The sequence below is a fragment of the Oncorhynchus mykiss genome, chromosome 10 (genome assembly GCF_057628025.1).
Source record: "Oncorhynchus mykiss isolate SJ-2025 chromosome 10, ASM5762802v1, whole genome shotgun sequence".
Classification (NCBI taxonomy): domain Eukaryota; kingdom Metazoa; phylum Chordata; class Actinopteri; order Salmoniformes; family Salmonidae; genus Oncorhynchus; species Oncorhynchus mykiss.
This window is the reverse complement of record NC_143031.1, coordinates 77,417,072-77,439,510: the sequence shown is the minus strand read 5'-3', so window position 1 is coordinate 77,439,510 and position 22,439 is coordinate 77,417,072. Positions and strand designations below refer to the sequence as shown.

General features: G+C 40.2%; 1 protein-coding gene across 1 annotated transcript in view; it reads left to right on the top strand.

Annotated features, from left to right (window-relative positions):
• LOC110534594 (fibronectin) overlaps positions 1-22,439 on the top strand; it is a 73,682-nt gene that overhangs the window by 12,827 nt on the left and 38,416 nt on the right. The window contains exons 4-10 of the mRNA XM_090188569.1: positions 114-380; positions 1,276-1,542; positions 8,402-8,671; positions 9,705-9,974; positions 10,467-10,736; positions 19,748-20,017; positions 20,514-20,783. Coding sequence (XP_090044695.1) covers positions 114-380; positions 1,276-1,542; positions 8,402-8,671; positions 9,705-9,974; positions 10,467-10,736; positions 19,748-20,017; positions 20,514-20,783 — 1,884 coding nt within the window. The remainder of the gene's footprint in view (positions 1-113; positions 381-1,275; positions 1,543-8,401; positions 8,672-9,704; positions 9,975-10,466; positions 10,737-19,747; positions 20,018-20,513; positions 20,784-22,439) is intronic.

Genomic DNA, 22,439 nt, shown 5'->3' with positions numbered 1-22,439 from the left:
TTACTAAGATATCAATTGTTGTTCCTTTACTGCTGGGATGAATAATACACATTTGGTTTAGTAATTTTATTTTGAATAAAGTCTGTTTATCTCTCTCATTATTCCTTCACCAGTGCTGCCCCCTCCTGGTGACATCCAGGTCCTGTTGCTGACATTAGATTCTGTGTCTCTGAGCTGGAGTTCTCCTCAAGGGCTGACAGGACCACAGACATTCAGAGTGACCTGGGGGTGTGACGGTGAAACAAGCTCAACAAGAGTGGAAGGGGGGCATCATCTTGAAATAAGCAGTCTAAAACCGGGTAAAAGGTACCAGTTCAGTGTGGCTACAGAGGGAGAAGATGGAAGACGAAGCAGATGGATCTCAGCATCCCTATCAACAGGTAAAGTAGGTTTCAGTATCCCTATCTACAGGTACAGTAGGTCTCAGCATCCCTATCTACAGGTACAGTAGGTCTCAGCATCCCTATCCACAGGTACAGTAGGTCTCAGTATCCCTATCCACAGGTACAGTAGGTCTCAGCATCCCTATCCACAGATACAGTAGGTCTCAGCATCCCTATCCACAGGTACAGTAGGTCTCAGCATCCCTATCCACAGGTACAGTAGGTCTCAGCATCCCTATCCACAGGTACAGTAGGTCTCAGCCTCCCTATCCACAGGTACAGTAGGTCTCAGTATCCCTATCCACAGGTACAGTAGGTCTCAGCATCCCTATCCACAGGTACAGTAGGTCTCAGTATCCCTATCCACAGGTACAGTAGGTCTCAGCATCCCTATCCACAGATACAGTAGGTCTCAGCATCCCTATCCAAAGGTACAGTAGGTCTCAGCATCCCTATCCGCAGGTACAGTAGGTCCTCGCCTCCCTATCCACAGGTACAGTAGATCTCAGCATCCCTATCCACAGGTACAGTAGGTCCTCGCCTCCCTATCCACAGGTACAGTAGGTCTCAGCATCCCTATCCGCAGGTACAGTAGGTCTCAGCATCCCTATCCGCAGGTACAGTAGGTCCTCGCCTCCCTATCCACAGGTACAGTAGATCTCAGCATCCCTATCCACAGGTACAGTAGGCCTCAGCATCCCTATCCACAGGTACAGTAGGTCTCAGCATCCCTATCCACAGGTACAGTAGGTCTCAGCATCCCTATCCACAGGTACAGTAGGCTAACTTATGTTTTTATTCAGACTACATTCATTAATTCCTAGAGACGTTTTTGGACTCTGTCAAAAACAGCACATCCTCTGTTCTCAACAAATCTTGATTTTTGTTCCAGTTGTCCCACCCAGAGATTTAAAGATAGACCATTTGGAAGAGACCTCCTTCACTCTCCACTGGTCCAAGGCTGAAGGGATGGAGAAAGTCCCACAGCACTTCTTCATATCCAACTGCATCCCAGGAACAGACCCCCTCACAGCCGTTACTGACGACTGCCACAAAGCCTTCACAAACCTGCAATCTGGCACAGAGTACACTGTTAGTGTTGCAACTGTGCTGAGTAATGGGGAACGGAGTGAAACTGTCTCGACAACAGTCTGCACTAGTAAGAGATCTTCCCCTAATTACAGCTCATCATCTCTTTACCAGTAACTAGAGAGATATCTCTTTACCAGTAACTAGAGATATCTCTTTACCAGTAACTACAGAGATATCTCTTTACCATTAACTACAGAGATATCTCTTTACCAGTAACTACAGAGATATATCTTTACCAGTAACTACAGAGATATCTCTTTACCAGTAACTAGACATATCTCTTTACCAGTAACTAGAGGTATCTCTTTACCAGTAACTACAGAGATATCTCTTTACAAGTAACTAGAGAGATATCTCTTTACCAGTAACTAGAGGTATCTCTTTACCATTAACTAGAGAGATATCTCTTTACCAGTAACTAGAGGTATCTCTTTACCAGTAACTACAGAGATATCTCTTTACCAGTAACTACAGAGATATCTCTTTACCAGTAACTAGAGGTATCTCTTTACCAGTAACTACAGAGATATCTCTTTACCAGTAACTAGAGATATCTCTTTACCAGTAACTACAGAGATATCTCTTAACCAGTAACTAGAGGTATCTCTTTACCAGTAACTACAGAGATATCTCTTTACCAGTAACTAGAGATATCTCTTTACCAGTAACTACAGACATATCTCTTTACCAGTAACTACAGAGATATCTCTTTACCAGTAACTACAGAGATATCTCTTTACCAGTAACTAGAGGTATCTCTTTACCAGTAACTACAGAGATATATCTTTACCATTAACTAGAGGTATCTCTTTACCAGTAACTACAGAGATATCTCTTTACCAGTAACTACAGAGATATCTCTTAACCAGTAACTAGAGGTATCTCTTTACCAGTAACTACAGAGATATCTCTTTACCAGTAACTAGAGATATCTCTTTACCAGTAACTACAGAGATATCTCTTTACCAGTAACTACAGAGATATCTCTTTACCAGTAACTACAGAGATATCTCTTTACCATTAACTAGAGGTATCTCTTTACCAGTAACTACAGAGATATCTCTTTACCAGTAACTAGAGGTATCTCTTTACCAGTAACTAGAGGACAAATAACATTTTTGTTTTGTAGTTAGTGATCTGTTTTGTGTGTGTGTGTGTGTCCATATCAACAGCCCTGACTTTATTCTACTTTTCCACCCTTAAGGCTATAAACATTTTATTAAATGTTTAAGTGATCCATTTTTTTGAAAATGAGGTGAACTAAAATGTTAAGGTAGAAATATGACTGTTGTGGCATTTTGCATGTACAGTAACAGACAGTTACATGACCTTTCAACATCATCAAATCAAAACCATGGACAGTGTAGTGACTTGACTTTAGCATTAATCTGAGGAATGTTATTTGTCTGATAAATGAACTATGTTTCATTGTTACCCAATAAAATGAATCATGTAACACTTAACTCATTAGGATTTGGGGCACCACGAGAGCGTTTCTTTAAAGAGTTACCATCTCCCGAATTAAACTCTTCAAGGTCTTTACCTATCACATCTATAAACAGTCAACTTATGAACCATGACCTCGTATCATATCACCATTCGTAAACTCGTTGCATCTGCAAAAACCTGAGCCTTACTTATGTTTCAGAACTACGGAAATTGGTTTAATTATTTATTTAGATGCTAATTAAATGGGAACACAGGTGAAAACACACCCACTGTACAGGTTACTAACTGGAAAATTAATGCGATGAAAATGATGTTGAAATGATGCTGAAATAGTGGAGGCAGCTCCTGTTTGCTTCGCGACTTCCGATAACTCTCCATGGTTCTAAATCAATAGTTGTTTTGTCATCCGAACATTTCTGAATCATTACTTTGCGGGGAGGGGGGGGGGGATTCCCCTGTGATTCTACCCACACACAGCTACTGAAATCGAAACAGATTTGATGTATCATACTGAACAAAAATACAAACCCAACAATTTAAATAATTTTACTGGGTTAAAGTTCATATAAGGAAATCTGTCAATTGAAATAAATTTATTGGGCCCTAATCTGTGGATTTCACAAGAATGGGCAGGGGCGGGCCTATGCATGGGAGGGCGTAGGCCCAACCACTTGGGAGCCAGGCCCACCCACTGGGGAGGCAGGCTGTAACGAAGTTCGTCTGTAGAAGGAGAAGCGGACCAAAAAGCAGCGTGGTGGTTACTCATGTTCTTTAATGGAAAATGAACGATACATGAAATAACTTAAATCTACAAAACAACAAACGGACCGTGAAAAACCTATACAGCCTATCCTGTGACAACAAACACAGTGACAGGAACAATCACCCACAAACACATAGTGAAACCCAGGCTACCTAAGTATGATTCTCAATCAGAGACAACTAATGACACCTGCCTCTGATTGAGAACCATACTAGGCCGAAAACATAGAAATGCCCCAAAACATAGAAAAACAAACATAGACTGCCCACCCAACTCACGCCCTGACCATACTAAATAAATACAAAACAACGGAAATCAAGGTCAGAACGTGACACAGGCCCAGCCCATCAAAATGAGTTTTTCCCCACAAAAGGGCTTTATTACAGACAGAAATACTCCTCAGTTTCATCAGCTGTCCAGGTGACTGGTCTCAGACGATCCCGCAGGTGAAGAAGACAGATGTGGAGGTCCTGGGCTAGCGTGGTTGCATGCGGTCTGTGATTGTGTGGCCGGTTGGAAGTACTGCAAAATTCTCTAAAATGATGTTGGAAGTGGCTTATGGTAGAAATATGAATATTCAATTATTTGGCAACATCTCTGGTAGACATTCCTGCGTCCGTATGCTAATTGCACAATCCCTCAAAATTTGAGTCACCTGTGGCATTGTGCTGTGACAAAAGTGCAGATTTTATATTGGCCTTATATTGTCCCTAGCACCTGTGTAATGATCATGCTGTTTAATACCATGCTGTTTAATACCATGCCTGTCATGCTGTTTAATACCATGCTGTTTAATACCATGCTGTTTAATACCATGCTGTTTAATACCATGCTGTTTAATACCATGCTGTTTAATACCATGCTGTTTAATACCATGCTGTTTAATACCATGCCTGTCATGCTGTTTAATACCATGCTGTTTAATACCATGCCTGTCATGCTGTTTAATGCCATGCTGTTTAATACCATGCTGTTTAATACCATGCCTGTCATGCTGTTTAATACCATGCCTGCCATGCTGTTTAATACCATGCCTGCCATGCTGTTTAATACCATGCTGTTTAATACCACACCTGTCATGTTGTTTAATACCATGCTGTTTAATACCATGCTGTTTAATACCATGTCTGTCATGCTGTTTAATACCATGCTGTTTAATACCATGCTGTTTAATACCATGCCTGTCATGCTGTTTAATACCATGCTGTTTAATACCATGCTGTTTAATACCATGCCTGTCATGCTGTTTATTACCATGCTGTTTAATACCATGCTGTTTAATACCATGCCTGTCAGGCTGTTTAATACCATGCTGTTTAATACCATGCTGTTTAATACCATGTCTGTCATGCTGTTTATTACCATGCTGTTTAATACCATGCTGTTTAATACCATGCCCGTCATGCTGTTTAATACCATGCTGTTTAATACCATGCTGTTTAATACCATGCCTGTCATGCTGTTTAATACCATGCTGTTTAATACCATGCCTGTCATGCTGTTTAATACCATACTGTTTAATACCTTGTCTGTCATGCTGTTTAATACCATGATGTTTAATACCATGCTGTTTAATACCATGCCTGTCATGCTGTTTAATACCATGCTGTTTAATACCATGCCTGTCATGCTGTTTAATACCATGCCAGTCATGCTGTTTAATACCATGATGTTTAATACCATGCTGTTTAATACCATGCCTGTCATGCTGTTTAATGCCATACTGTTTAATACCATGCCTGTCATGCTGTTTAATACCATGCCAGTCATGCTGTTTAATACCATGCCTGTCATGTTGTTTAATACCATGCTGTTTAATACCATGCTGTTTAATACCATGCCTGTCATGCTGTTTAATACCATGCTGTTTAATACCATGCTGTTTAATACCTTGTCTGTCATGCTGTTTAATACCATGATGTTTAATACCATACTGTTTAATACCATGCCTGTCATGCTGTTTAATACCATGCTGTTTAATACCATGCCTGTCATGTTGTTTAATACCATGCTGTTTAATACCATGCCTGTCATGCTGTTTAATACCATGCTGTTTAATACCATGTTGTTTAATACCATGCTGTTTAATACCATTCTGTTTAATACCATGATGTTTAATACCATGCTGTTTAATACCATGCTGTTTAATACCATGCTGTGTAATACCATGTTGGTTAATACCATGCCTGTCATGCTGTTTAATGCCATACTGTTTAATACCATGCTGTTTAATACCATGCCTGTCATGCTGTTTAATGCCATACTGTTTAATACCATGCTGTTTAATACCATGCTGTTTAATACCATGCTGTTTAATACCATGTTGTTTAATACCATGCCTGTCATGCTGTTTAATGCCATACTGTTTAATACCATGCTGTTTAATACCATGCTGTTTAATACCATGCTGTTTAATACCATGCATGTCATGCTGTTTAATACCATGCCTGTCATGCTGTTTAATACCATGCTGTTTAATACCATGCTGTTTAATACCATGCTGTTTAAAACCATGCCTGTCATGCTGTTTAATACCATGCCTGTCATGCTGTTTAATGCCATGCCTGCCATGCTGTTTAATACCATGCCTGTCATGCTGTTTAATACCATGCTGTTTAATACCATGCTGTTTAAAACCATGCCTGTCATGCTGTTTAATGCCATGCCTGTCATGCTGTTTAATGCCATGCCTGTCATGCTGTTTAATGCCATGCCTGTCATGCTGTTTAATGCCATGCCTGTCATGCTGTTTAATACCATGCCTGTCAGGTGGATGGATTATCTTGGCAAAGGAGAAATACTGACTTACAGGGCTGTAAACAAATTTGAGAGAAATTAGCTTTTTGTGCGAATAAAACATTTCTAGGATATTTTATTCCAGCCAATGAAATATGGGACCAACCCTTTACATGTTGCATTTATATTTTTGTTCAGTCTAGTAAAGACACAATTAAATTGAAAATAGTTTGATGGGTGAAAATATGATCACTTGAGAGAACAGTGTGTGCAGTCTGAAGCTTTTTTGCTTGCACTCGGTCCCTATAGTCCTATAATGCAGCCCATATATGTTTTGATTTCTAAGACATTCTGAAGGTTTCCATAATTCAAAACTAAGGTTGCCAAATAACTTTAAATCTAGCATATAGGACCTGTTTCAAATTATCACTTTTACACTCAACATAGACACTTCGTATGCGCACCAGCTCTGGATTGGGAAAAATATCCTCTCTATTTTATTCAGCTAAATTCCATTATATTCTTCTTACTATAAATGTATAAAATATAAAATAATCACACAGGACTTAAGCATATCTTGTCTGCTAAATGAGCAAGTCTAGAGCCACTGGCATGGCACATTGCCAGATAACATACAGTAGGTCAAATCTTCTGTTCTTCTGAAATACATTGTCTTCATATCATAATCTTTCTTTAGTCCTCCTAACATAAATCATTGATTATTGTGATGGTGTATATTCAATTATTTAGACTTTTTAAAAATATAGATATTGCAAAGCTACGCATCATATCCCAGGCGTTTATTCGCATAAATCAATGGACACAACAGGCAATTTTTAGAGGCAGGCATCTATTTCCTTTATGTACACACCTTTCGCTCATTTGCATAGTTAATTGTTTAATTCCAGCCTTCACTTCCAGCATTGTAATACATGTATTCATTTCCTAAATGAGTTATCATTTACCCGTCACATTTATTTGTTCTTAGTATTCCTCTATTTCGATTCTAAAAAAATATTTCCTCTGACAGAATAATTATTCTCATCTTTGACTGTGCATTTTCATCAGTTCTTACTTGCACCACTAGATGGCGATCAGCCGATTTCTTGTAGTCTGTACTCCCGAAGCTGTTCACTTTTTGTGCTAGCCAGTTAGCAGTTGTCAGCTGTTAGCAGCCAATGGCTAGCCAATAACCAGCTGACAAAAGGTCATGACCTCCACATCCCTAGCGAGAACATCTTAAAATACTACAGCAATCTTAGTGCAACACCAAGCAGCCTAGTCAAGAGAGTCTTTTAGGGAGGATGAAAAAGGCCTAGTATAGCTATTATCTGAGAGGAAGTTATGTATCTCTTTATCAAAAGCTTGAGGACTTTCAAGTTTTACATTTTTCTGATTATACAATTTTTAAGAAATGTTAAGTGAGACATCTACTAAACATTTAATTACATTTGAGTGTACAAACATTTTGCCCTCAGAACAGCCTCAATACGTTGGGTCATAGACTCTACAAGGTGTCGAAAGCGTTCCACAGGGATGCTGGCCGAAGTTGACTCCAATGTTTCCCACAGTTGGGTCAAGTTGGCTGGATGTCATTTGGGTGGTGGAACATTCTTGATACACATGTGAAACTGTTGAGCTTGAAAAACTTAGCACCGTTGCAGGTCTTATGCTCCTGGGACATACCATACCCTGTTCAATGGCACTTAAATATTTTGTTTTGCACACATAAAATACGTCTCAATTGTCTCAAGGCTTAAAAATCATTCTTTAACCTGTCTCCTCCCCTTCATCTACACTGATTGAAGTGGATCTAACAAGTAACATCAATAGGGGATCATAGCTTTCATCTGAATTCCCCTTGTCTGTCATAGAAAGTCTGTCATAGAAAGAGCAGGTATCCTTAATGTTTTGTACACTCAGTGTTTATCTGGAGTTAAACTGTAACCCTGACAATAATGTATCTATTTTCCCCTAGTACTTCCTGCTCCAGACCAGCTGACTGTTGACTCAGTGGACACCACATCAGCTGCTGTTAGCTGGAGCCAGCCACCAGGATTGGACCAAACCCAACATCATTACCAGATCTCCTACCGCTGTCCAGGGATAAAACCACACATCACTACCACATCTTCACACAGCATCACTCTCTCTGACCTGAAACCTGCTACTGAGTACTCGGTCACTGTCTGCACTGTGCTGGAAAATGGAAAGCAAAGTCAACTGGTGTTAACGACCCTCACCACAGGTAACTACCCTACTTAAGTATTAGTTCTGGTTATCAAAATGACTATATGTGAATTCCCCAGAACTCAAAATGCAGTTTGATAGTGAATTCAATAAAAGTTGTTTTAACAGTACATTCTGAAAGTATTGAGACCCCTTGACTGAGCAATTAGGGGAGAAGGGCCTTAGTCAGGAAGGTGACCGAGAAACCTATAGACACTCTGACAAAGCTCCAGAGTTCCTCTGTGGAGATGGGAGAACCTTCCAGAAGGACAACCATCTCTACAGCACTCCACCAATCAGACCTTTATGGTATATTGGCGAGACAGAAGCCATTCCTCAGTAAAGGGCACATTAAAGCCCACTTGCAGTTTGCCAAGAGGCACCTAAAGGATTCTCAGACCATGAGAAACAAGATTATCACGGTCTGATGAAACCAAGATTGAACTCTTTGGCCTGAATGCAAATCGTCACATCTGGAGGAAACCTGGCACCATCCCTACGGTGAAGCATGGTGGTGGCAGCATCATGCTGTGGGAATGTTTTTCAGCGGCAGGGACAGGGAGACGAGTCATTATGGGGTATTGTGTGTAGATTGACCAGGTGGGAAAATGTTTTAGTCCATTCTAGCATACGGCTGTAACGTAACAGAATGTGGAAAAATCAATGGTCTGAATACTTGCGAATGCACTGTGATATAAGAGATCATGCTTTCTTGCATTCCTTTGACTCATTATGTCAAGGAGTTTATCTGCCTCTGCTTGAGTTAACTTTATCAGTAGTACAGTATTAAACAATTGTTATTGTGGAGAGGATGTATAATATAACCATACTTTTCATTTATATAATTTAATGTAAATAGCGGAAAGTGTTCATTTTTGTAACATTACAAATCTAACCTATGTTGTGTGACTTCTGCATTAGCGTATTTCTTCCCATATCAAAAGGAATTGCAAGCTGACCTTTTCTTATTTTTCAACTACTCTTCTACTGTTTCTCCTGTAATATATTTATAGATTTAACTATAGCCCTGACAATAATGTATTTTTCCTTAGTACTTCCTGCTCCAGACCAGCTGACTGTTGACTCAGTGGACACCACATCAGCTGCTGTTAGCTGGAGTCAGCCACCAGGATTGGACCAAACCCAACATCAGTACCAGATCTCCTACCACTGTCCAGGGACAAAACCACACATCACTACCACATCTTCACACAGCATCACTCTCTCTGACCTGCAATGTGGTACTCAGTACTCTGTCACTGTCTGCACTGTGCTGGAAAATGGAAAGCAAAGTCAACCTGTGTCAACAACCTTCACCACAGGTAACGAAGTACCCAACTTAAGTTATGTTTAGTGTCAAAGTTGATTCAACTTTAACTAGTTATTGAAATAACTATGAACTAATCATAATGGATGTGTCATCATGGGATGTAAAGGTATAGTTTCTTCCCTGTTGAGAAATATATGATGGTGAATTCCCCAGATCTCATAATTCATCTTGGTGCTGAAATTAATAAAGGTTTTTATAGTGTGTGAATTCTTGCTTTCTTCCATTAGTGTGGGTCATAATGTCAAGGAGTTGATCTGCCTCTGCTTACTATAACTTTATCAGTAGTACAGTGTTAAACACTTGTTATTGTGGAGAGGATTTTTAATGACACCATTATTTTATTTTATATTTAAAGACATTGGAGTGGCGACAACAATGTAGCAGTAGCGGACCACCGTTGATAAATGGATACAGCAGAAACCCCTAAATCCAACTTCTGTTGTGACTTCTATTTTTTAGCTTCTTTCTTATTTATCTTTCTTAGTACTTCCTGCTCCAGACCAGCTGACTGTTCACTCAGTGGACACCACATCAGCTGCTGTTAGCTGGAACCAGTCACCAGGATTGGACCAAACCCAACATCAGTACCAGATCTCCTACCACTGTCCAGGGACAGAACAACACATCACTACCACATCTTCACCCAGCATCACTCTCTCTGACCTGAAACCTGCTACTCAGTACTCTGTCAGTGTCTGCACTGTGCTGGAAAATGGAAAGCAAAGTCAACTGGTGTCAACAACCCTCACCACAAGTAAGGAAGTACCCTACTAAAATATTGTGTCTGGTGTCAAACTTTGACTAGTTATCAAAAAGTCTAATGTAAATTAACAAATCATAATGGATGTGTCAGTTTTACGTTCCCAAAAGACAAACACAATGTCATCGCTCCTAGAAAAGGGAACTAACAAAGATAATCACTTCAACAAACATGAACAGAAAGGGTTTCAAAAGGTTTTCTGAAAGACACCATGGGGGTTCCCACTGAAAGATGGCAAAGCCACTAGTAACGGGTTCTAAAGACACCATGGGGGTTCCCACTGAAAGATGGCAAAGCCACTAGTAACGGGTTCTAAAGACACCATGGGGGTTCCCACTGAAAGATGGCAAAGCCACTAGTAACGGGTTCTAAAGACACCATGGGGGTTCCCACTGAAAGATGGCAAAGCCACTAGTAACGGGTTCTAAAGACACCATGGGGGTTCCCACTGAAAGATGGCAAAGACACTAGTAACGGGTTCTAAAGACACCATGGGGGTTCCCACTGAAAGATGGCAAAGACACTAGTAACGGGTTCTAAAGACACCATGGGGGTTCCCACTGAAAGATGGCAAAGCCACTAGTAACGGGTTCTAAAAGACACCATGGGGGTTCCCACTGAAAGATGGCAAAGCCACTAGTAACGGGTTCTAAAAGACACCATGGGGGTTCCCACTGAAAGATGGCAAAGACACTAGTAACGGGTTCTAAAAGACACCATGGGGGTTCCCACTGAAAGATGGCAAAGCCACTAGTAACGGGTTCTAAAAGACACCATGGGGGTTCCCACTGAAAGATGGCAAAGCCACTAGTAACGGGTTCTAAAGACACCATGGGGGTTCCCACTGAAAGATGGCAAAGCCACTAGTAACGGGTTCTAAAAGACACCATGGGGGTTCCCACTGAAAGATGGCAAAGCCACTAGTAACGGGTTCTAAAAGACACCATGGGGGTTCCCACTGAAAGATGGCAAAGCCACTAGTAACGGGTTCTAAAGACACCATGGGGGTTCCCACTGAAAGATGGCAAAGCCACTAGTAACGGGTTCTAAAGACACCATGGGGGTTCCCACTGAAAGATGGCAAAGCCACTAGTAACGGGTTCTAAAAGACACCATGGGGGTTCCCACTGAAAGATGGCAAAGCCACTAGTAACCGGTTCTAAAGACACCATGGGGGTTCCCACTGAAAGATGGCAAAGCCACTAGTAACGGGTTCTAAAAGACACCATGGGGGTTCCCACTGAAAGATGGCAAAGCCACTAGTAACGGGTTCTAAAAGACACCATGGGGGTTCCCACTGAAAGATGGCAAAGCCACTAGTAACGGGTTCTAAAAGACACCATGGGGGTTCCCACTGAAAGATGGCAAAGCCACTAGTAACGGGTTCTAAAGACACCATGGGGGTTCCCACTGAAAGATGGCAAAGCCACTAGTAACGGGTTCTAAAAGACACCATGGGGGTTCCCACTGAAAGATGACAAAGCCACTAGTAACGGGTTCTAAAGACACCATGGGGGTTCCCACTGAAAGATGGCAAATCCACTAGTAACGGGTTCTAAAGACACCATGGGGGTTCCCACTGAAAGATGGCAAAGTCACTAGTAAGGGGTTCTAAAGACACCCACCATGGATGCCCACTAAGGTTTACCTCTGAAATGACAAACTAAAAGTAAAACCTACACCAACTCGGGATCTGGAGTAAAAAGGATATGGAGTTAAATCAACAGTAGTTTCTGTCTAAATGCTGTGACCACCCTAACATAAGGTGTAGCTCATCTCTCCATCTGATGCACTAGACCAGCAGCTCTTAAACCCCTGCAGGACCAGCATCTCTTAAATACCATCAGGACCAGCGGCTCTTAAATACCATCAGGACCAGCATCTCTTAAATACCATCAGGACCAGCAGCTCTTAAATATCATCAGGACCAGCAGCTCTTAAATACCATCAGGACCAGCAGCTCTTAAATACCATCAGGGCCAGCGGCTCTTAAATACCATCAGGACCAGCAGCTCTTAAATATCATCAGGGCCAGCGGATCTTAAATACCATCAGGGCCAGCGGCTCTTAAATACCGTCAGGACCAGCAGCTCTTAAATACCAGCTGGGCCAGCACATGTGTTTATTTAAAAGATATGTATATATTTCACCTTTATTTAACCAGTTAGGCTAGTTGAGAACAAGTTCTCATTTACAACTACAACCTGGCCAAGATAAAGCAAAGCAGTGCAACACAAACCACACAGAATTTCTAATGGGATAAACAAAGGTACAGTCGAGAGAGTGACGTCATCATCATTGTTTACATTAAAACTTTTTAAATAAATAGATTTTAATCCGAACTAAAGTTTTTGTTACTACGGATTCCATAACGGCTGGGAGTGTAAGTTTGTGTTCTTTTTTTTGCGTGGATTCCGCGAGTGCTACAGTGCCTTGCGAAAGTATTCGGCCCCCTTGAGCTTTGCGACCTTTTGCCACATTTCAGGCTTCAAACATAAAGATATAAAACTGTATTTTTTTGTGAAGAATCAACAACAAGTGGGACACAATCATGAAGTGGAACGACATTTATTGGATATTTCTAACTTTTTTAACACATCAAAAACTGAAAAATTGGGCGTGCAAAATTATTCAGCCCTTTACTATCAGTGCAACAAACTCTCTCCAGAAGTTCAGTGAGGATCTCTGAATGATCCAATGTTGACCTAAATGACTAATGATGATAAATACAATCCACCTGTGTGTAAGCAATATAAATGCACCTGCACTGTGATAGTCTCAGAGGTCCGTTAAAAGTGCAGAGAGCATCATGAAGAACAAGGAACACACCAGGCAGGTCCGAGATACTGTTGTGAAGAAGTTTAAAGCCGGATTTGGATACAAAAAGATTTCCCAAGCTTTAAACATCCCAAGGAGCACTGTGCAAGCGATAATATTGAAATGGAAGGAGTATCAGACCACTGCAAATCTACCAAGACCTGGCCGTCCCTCTAAACTTTCAGCTCATACAAGGAGAAGACTGATCAGAGATGCAGCCAAGAGGCCCATGATCACTCTGGATGAACTGCAGAGATCTACAGCTGAGGTGGGAGACTCTGTCCATAGGACAACAATCAGTCGTATATTGCACAAATCTGGCCTTTATGGAAGAGTGGCAAGAAGAAAGCCATTTCTTAAAGATATCCATAAAAAGTGTTGTTTAAAGTTTGCCACAAGCCACCTGGGAGACACACCAAACATGTGGAAGAAGGTGCTCTGGTCAGATGAAACCAAAATTGAACTTTTTGGCAACAATGCAAAACGTTATGTTTGGCGTAAAAGCAACACAGCTCATCACCCTGAACACACCATCCCCACTGTCAAACATGGTGGTGGCAGCATCATGGTTTGGGCCTGCTTTTCTTCAGCAGGGACAGGGAAGATGGTTAAAATTGATGGGAAGATGGATGGAGCCAAATACAGGACCATTCTGGAAGAAAACCTGATGGAGTCTGCAAAAGACCTGAGACTGGGACGGAGATTTGTCTTCCAACAAGACAATGATCCAAAACATAAAGCAAAATCTACAATGGAATGGTTCAAAAATAAACATATCCAGGTGTTAGAATGGCCAAGTCAAAGTCCAGACCTGAATCCAATCGAGAATCTGTGGAAAGAACTGAAAACTGCTGTTCACAAATGCTCTCCATCCAACCTCACTGAGCTCGAGCTGTTTTGCAAGGAGGAATGGGAAAATGGGAAAAAAATTCAGTCTCTCGATGTGCAAAACTGATAGAGACATACCCCAAGCGACTTACAGCTGTAATCGCAGCAAAAGGTGGCGCTACAAAGTATTAACTTAAGGGGGCTGAATAATTTTGCACACCCAATTTTTCAGTTTTTGATTTGTTAAAAAAGTTTGAAATATCCAATAAATGTCGTTCCCCTTCATGATTGTGTCCCACTTGTTGTTGATTCTTCACAAAAAAATACAGTTTTATATCTTTATGTTTGAAGCCTGAAATGTGGCAAAAGGTCGCAAAGTTCAAGGGGGCCGAATACTTTCGCAAGGCACTGTAGCTGGCTGTACTACAGACACCTGTCGTCGTCGTGGGAAAGACTCATTGTTATCTTTTCGTAAAACAACTGGTTTCAGTATAGATCCAATATGGATACCAAGCAGAATCAGAGGGAAATCGATGAGTACCAACAGCTTTATGCTTTGGAGGAACAATATACTCCTTCGTGGAAAGATCAGACCACCTCACAAAATAATTTTAACCCGACAAAAAAAAGTATAGCAGATTCATCTACAGACAAGAACAATTTACTTAGCATTGAGGTAGAGGCTAGTGCTCTGGAATCCATGCAACAATGGAAAAGTTGTGTGAGGAGGTAGCAGGAATGAGGGGGTGTTTGGAGTACAGCCAGAGTGAAATTCTCACGCTCCAAATAGAAAACAAGACTCTCATAGCCAAGGTAAAAATACATGATTCCAACATGTATTGTCTACTCAGGGAAAACAGGGTGATGAAGAAGACGCTACTAGACATACAATGTCGTAGCATTTTCTGGTTTTCCTGAAGACGCATCCAATAATACAGAAGGCGCGATCAGAGAATTTTCATTGAAACTTCCTATAGAGACTGTAAACAAGGTTGCTTTCCACCGAGTACACAGACTTGGAGCTCGGAGCGACAAAACCAAGGGTCCCCAACCGATCATCGCAAAATTTGAACACACCAACAAAAGGAGCTGATCAAAAGCAGAGGCAGGGAACTTAAAGGGACCAAATTCGGTCTCAATGACCAATTTCCAAAGGAGTTAAACAAACGTCATAAGAGACTGTATCCGGTGCAAAGACAACAAAGGGAGGATGGTAGGCGTGCCTTGATCATTGTGGACAAACTCTTTATAGATGGACAGCTATTCCGAGACAGCTCCATCAGACCGTGGCTGTACTAAATTCTACTGGGACTTCAGTTAACATAAAGAATGTATGGGAACTGTTTAAAATATCTGAACATTATGAAGTGGATATGAACACACACGCACTCAACTACAAACTACAACTAAAGCAGTTTCTGGCTAAAGAAACAAGACTAACAAGGGAAATCCATGAACTAATAGTACAGGTAGATAGCAGTAAAAATGATACTACAGAGATACAAAATAAGTTAGAGGAAAAATAAAAAGAACTTGAATTTATTCAAAAACAATCTAATGTAATCTGTTACAAAAATAAAGCAATCTGGATGGAATATGGAGAAAAAAACAAAAAATTCTTCAATACAGGAACGCTAACAAAAATAATTTGCAGAAACTCGTTACTGAAGACGGAGTCATCTATGAGTCTCCGAATTATATTTTAAAAGAGGGATCTAATTATTTTAGGCAGACGTTCTGTTTTCCGTCTCATCCTCTCCCACTGAATGAAGATTACGGTAAGGAATTATTTCCAAATAATATAAAAAATGGAACATTAACAAATGTACAGAAAGATCAGTGCGAAGGCCAAATTACAGAGGAAGAGCTTTTTGAGGCTATTAAATCCTTTCAGACTGGAAAAACCCTAGGGCTTGATGGCATACCGGTAGAGGTTTATCAAGTATTTTTTGATATACTAAAAGCTCCATTGTTAGATTGTTTTAACTACTCCTATAGAAATGGTAGTCTGTCAGTTACTCTGCAGGAAGGTCTGATTTCTATATTATTAAAACAAGACCCAGATGGCAAATATAAAGATCCGGTCTATCTAAAAAACTGGAGGCCCCTTACACTTCAATGTTGTGATGCAAAAATACTAGCAATAGCAAAAGGTATTATTCACCCTGAGCAGACAGGTTTTTTACATGGACGATACATTGGAGATAATATACGACAACTACTAGAAATAATAGAACATCATGAAACATATAAGAAGCCAGGAATGGTATTTATAGCGGATTTTGAAAAGGCATTTGATAAAGTAAGACTGGATTTTATTTATACATTTTTTCAATTTCAGTAATTCTCTTATAAAATGAGTAAAAATAATGTATAGCAACCCCAGGTGTAAAATAGTAAACAACGGCTACTTCTCAGAGAGTTTTGAATTGTCAAGAGGAGTTAAACAAGGGTGTCCGCTGTCACCAAAGCTATTAGTTAGAAATCCAAGGCTTAAAAACAAAGCTGTCCATGTATGTCAATGACTCAAATTGTATGATAACTCCGCAGGCTAGATCCCTGCAATGTCTCATTAATGATCTAGATAACTTTTCTGTACTCTCTGGACTAAAGCCTAATTATGATAAGTGTACAATATTATGTATTGGATCCTTAAAAAATACAACTTATACATTACCTTGCAGCTTACCTATAAAATGGGCTGATGGTGAAGTAGACATACTCGGTATTCATATCACAAAATATATAAATAAGCTCTCCACATTGAATTTCAATAGAAAACTTGTAAAAACAGACAAGATCCTGCAACCATGGAGAGGTAAATACCTGTCTCTTTATGGAAAATTTGACCCGATTAACTCCATAGTCATGTTTCAGTTTACTCACTTATGGAGCTGCCTACTCCTGATGATCCGTTTTTCAAATCATTTTAGCAAAAAGTATTTTGCTTTATTTGGGAAGCTTAACGGGACAAAATACAATGAGAACATCTACATAATGAATATGAATTTGGTGGTTGAGATTATTAAATATTAAAGCACTAAATTCTCTCCAAAAGCTTCACTCATTCAAAAGTTGTAGTTGACCCCTAAATGGTTCTCAAGTAGATTAATAAGAATCATTGTTTAAAAATTGCCTTTTTGCCTTTGTGCAGTTTGCCATGTCTCATTTTCGACTAATTGAACAAGATATTTTTTTTAAGTATCTGTCTTTTTCAAACAATCATTGCAGAGCTGGCTACAATTTCAATTTCATCCCCCTGAAAAGATAGAACAAATATTACAACAAATATTATGGCTGAACTCAAATGTGCTGGTTGATAAAATACCTGTACTTAGAGGAAAGATGTTTGAAAAGGGTATTTTGTTCTTAAATGAAATTGTAATGGTAGAGTTATGTCCTTCATGGAGTTATCAGAATTGTACAGGAAGGTTTGCTCAATCCAAGAGTACAACCAATTGACTACAGCATTGCCCCAAAAATGGAGGAGGAGGGTAATAGCAGGAGCTGGTCTGTCTGCCCAATATAAAGGATCAAAACTTGCGGAGGAATACAAATAGCATAAATAGGAAAGTATACCAGTTTCATTTGAGGACCAGGATGTTGACAACTGTGCCATGCAGATTGAAAAATAGTTGGGAAGAGATTTTTGATGTACCGATTCCATGGTACAGGATGTATGAGTTGATATATAAAACAATGCAATATTCAAGACTTCGTGCTTTTCAGCTCAAATTATTATATAGAATTCTTGTCACCAACGAAATTTTGAATATTTGGGGCATAAAGTCACCGAAGCCCTGCAGATTTTGTTGTGAGGATACAGAATCAATCAACCATTTATTTTGGTATTGTCCTCAGGTAGCCTGTCTCAGGTTCAGGAACGGCTGAAAATGCATAGCATTGATCTAAAATTGACTCTAGAAATAGTACTGTTAGGATATCTGGAGAGACCTGTTTAGTCAATTACTAATATACTAATACTCTTAGTAAAAGTATTTATCTTCAACAAGCAATATGTAGATCCTATTCAATTAGATATGTTAAAATTGTACGTTAAACATCATAGCATAGTTGAAAGATATGTTGCTTAGAAACATGAAGGGGGTGGCCAGCAGAGATAATAATACTTTAATGTTACCCCTTCCTTGTGTTTTCTGTAATAAATAATTATTTTTTAAAAAGAGCAGCTGCTCCAAAGCAGCTATACCACAGACACTGCCGGTTAACGCTTGATCTGATTGATTCGAAAGTGATCCTACTGAAACAACAGTTTCACTAAGGAAGGGTGAGGATTGCCCCCTATTGGCCTATTACTGTTACCACATAAACAATTCCCCAAAAGGTCCATCCATCCATTCATACGTACATACGTAGAGGGTATAGTTTGAAAAATACATTTATCATGTTATTGAAGAGTTATTTATTCAAATAAATGTGCAATGCATACAAAAAAACAAAGGTACAGTCAATAACACAATAGATAAGAACAATATACAGTGTGTGCAAATGTAGTAAGATTAGGGAGGTAAAGCAATAAATAGGCCATAGTGCAAAATAATTACTATATAGCAATTAAACACTGGAGTGATAGATGCGCAGAAGATGAATGTGCAAGTAGAGATACTGGGGTGCAAAGGAGCAAGAAAAAAAATACAATATGGGGATGAGGTAGTTGGGTGGGCTATTTACAGATGGGCTGTGTATATTGGCAATGATCGGTAAGTTGCTCTGACAGCTGATGCTTAAAGTTAGTGAGGGAGATATAAGACTACAACTTCAGTGATTTTTGCAATTCGTTCCAGTCATTGGCAGCAGAGAACTGGAAGGAAAGTCGGCCAAAGGAGGAGTTGACTTTGGGGATGACCAGTGAAATATACCTGCTGGAGAGTGTGCTACGAGTGGGTGCTGCTATGGTGACCAGTGAGCTGAGATAAGGCGGGGCTTAAAGTGTAACAAATACTGACTAACAAGGTGACTCCAATCAGAGCGCCCAACCTAGTCAACCTCAATGGATAGATAAACCCAAACCCGTAACAGAACCGAAACCCGTAACAGCCAGCATAGGGTATAAAGGTCCAGTATCTTCCCTGATGAGAAAGATATGATGGTTAATTCCATCTCATCATGCATTTTGGTGCTGAAATCATTCAACTTTGATTATAATACAGTATCTGAGTTCATGCTTTCTTCCATTCATGTGAGTCATTATGTCAAGGAGTTGATCTGCCTCAGCTTACTTTAACTTTATCAGTAGTATAGTGTTAAACACTTTGTTATTGTGGAGAGGATTTAGAATTACAACATTCTTTTATTTTATATTTATTTTTGTTGACAATGATGTGTTTATTTTCCCTTAGTACTTCCTGCTCCAGACCAGCTGACTGTTGACTCAGTGGACACCACATCAGCTGCTGTTAGCTGGAGCCAGCCACCAGGATTGAACCAAACCCAACATCATTACCAGATCTCCTACCGCTGTCCAGGGACAGAACCACACATCACTACCACATCTTCACACAGCATCACTCTCTCTGACCTGCAATGTGGTAAACAGTACTTTGTCACTGTCTGCAGTGTGCTGGAAGATGGAAAGCAGAGTCAACTGGTGTCAACAACCCTCACCACAGGTAAGGAAGTACCCTACTAAAATATTATGTTTAATGTCAAAGTTAATTCAACTTTAACTAGTTAAAGATAACTATGAACAAAACATAATGGATGTGTCAACATGGGATGCAAAGGTCCAATATCTTCCCTGACGGGAATTACATGATGATGAATTCCCCAGATCTCATCATGCAGTTTGGTGCTGAAATAATTAATACACGTTTTTATAGTGTCTGAACTCTTGCTTGCTTCCCATTAGTGTGAGTCATTATGTCAAGGAGTTGATCTGCCTCTGCTTGCTTCAACTTTATCAATAGTACAGTGTTAAACACTTGTTATTGTGGAGAGGATTTTTAATGACACCATTATTTTATTTTATATTTAAAGAAATTGGAGTGGCGGCAACAATGTAGCAGCAGCGGACCACCGTTGATAAATGGATACAGCAGAAACCCCTAAATCCAACTTCTGTTGTGACTTCTATTTTTTAGCTTATTTCTTATTTATCTTTCTTAGTACTTCCTGATCCAGACCAGCTGACTGTTCACTCAGTGGACACCACATCAGCTGCTGTTAGCTGGAACCAGTCACCAGGATTGGACCAAACCCAACATCATTACCAGATCTCTTACCACTGTCCAGGGACAGAACAACACATCACTACCACATCTTCATCCAGCATCACTCTCTCTGACCTGAAACCTGCTACTCAGTACTCTGTCACTGTCTGCACTGTGCTGGAAAATGGAAAGAAAAGTCAACTGGTGTCAACAACCCTCACCACAAGTAAGGAAGTACCCTACTTCGGTATTGTGTCTGGTGTCAAACTTTGACTAGTTATCAAAAAGTCTCTTGTAAATTAACAAATCATAATGGATGTGTCAATTTTAAATTCCCCAAAGACAAACAAAATGTCATCGCTCCCAGAAAAGGGAACTAACAAAGATAATCACTTCAACAAACATAAACAGAAAGGGTTTCAAAAGGTTTTCTGAAAGACACCATGGGGGTTCCCACTGAAAGATGGCAAAGCCACTAGTAACGGGTTCTAAAGACACCATGGGGGTTCCCACTGAAAGATGGCAAAGCCACTAGTAACGGGTTCTAAAAGACACCATGGGGGTTCCCACTGAAAGATGGCAAAGCCACTAGTAACGGGTTCTAAAAGACACCATGGGGGTTCCCACTGAAAGATGGCAAAGCCACTAGTAACGGGTTCTAAAACACACCATGGGGGTTCCCACTGAAAGATGGCAAAGCCACTAGTAACGGGTTCTAAAAGACACCATGGGGGTTCCCACTGAAAGATGGCAAAGCCACTAGTAACGGGTTCTAAAACACACCATGGGGGTTCCCACTGAAAGATGGCAAAGACACTAGTAACGGGTTCTAAAAGACACCATGGGGGTTCCCACTGAAAGATGGCAAAGCCACTAGTAAGGGGTTCTAAAGACACCCACCATGGATGCCCACTAAGGTTTACCTCTGAAATGACAAACTAAAAGTAAAACCTACACCAACTCGGGATCTGGAGCAAAAAGGATATGGAGTTAAATAACAGCAGTTTCTGTCTGAATGATGTGACCACCCTAACATGAGGTATAGCTCATCTCTCCATCTGATGCACTGGACCAGCAGCTCTTAAACCCCTGCAGGGCCAGCGGCTCTTAAATACCATCAGGACCAGCGGCTCTTAAATACCATCAGGACCAGCAGCTCTTAAATACCATCAGGACCAGCAGCTCTTATATACCGTCAGGACCATTAGCTCTTAAATACCATCAGGGCCAGCAGCTCTTAAATACCAGCTGGGCGAGCACATGTGTTTATTTAAAAGATATGTATATATTTCACCTTTTTTTAACCAGGTAGGCTAGTTGAGAACAAGTTCTCATTTACAACTGCAACATGGCCAAGATAAAGCAAAGCAGTGCAACACAAACCACACAGAGTTTCTCATGGGATAAACAAAGGTACAGTCGAGAGAGAGACGTCATCAGAGCGCACAACAGGACACTGTACCGTTGTTTACATTAAAACTTTTTAAATAAATAGATTTTAATCCGAACTAAAGTTTTTGTTACTACGGATTCCACAACGGCTGGGACTGCAAGCTTGGGTTCCATTTTTGCGTGGATTCCGCGAGTGCTAGCTGGCTGTACTACAGACACCTGTCGTCGTCGGAAAGACTCATTGTTATCTTTTTGTAAAACAACTGGTTTCAGTAAAGATCCAATATGGATACCAAGCAGATCCAGAGGGAAATCGATGAGTACCAACAGCTTTACACTTTGAAGGAACAATATACTCCTTAGTGGAAAGATCCGACAACCTAACAAAATAATTTTAACACGACAAAAAAAAGTAAAACAGATTAATCTACAGACAAGAACAATTTACTTAGCATTGAGGTAGAGGCTAGTGCTCTGGAATCCATGCAAC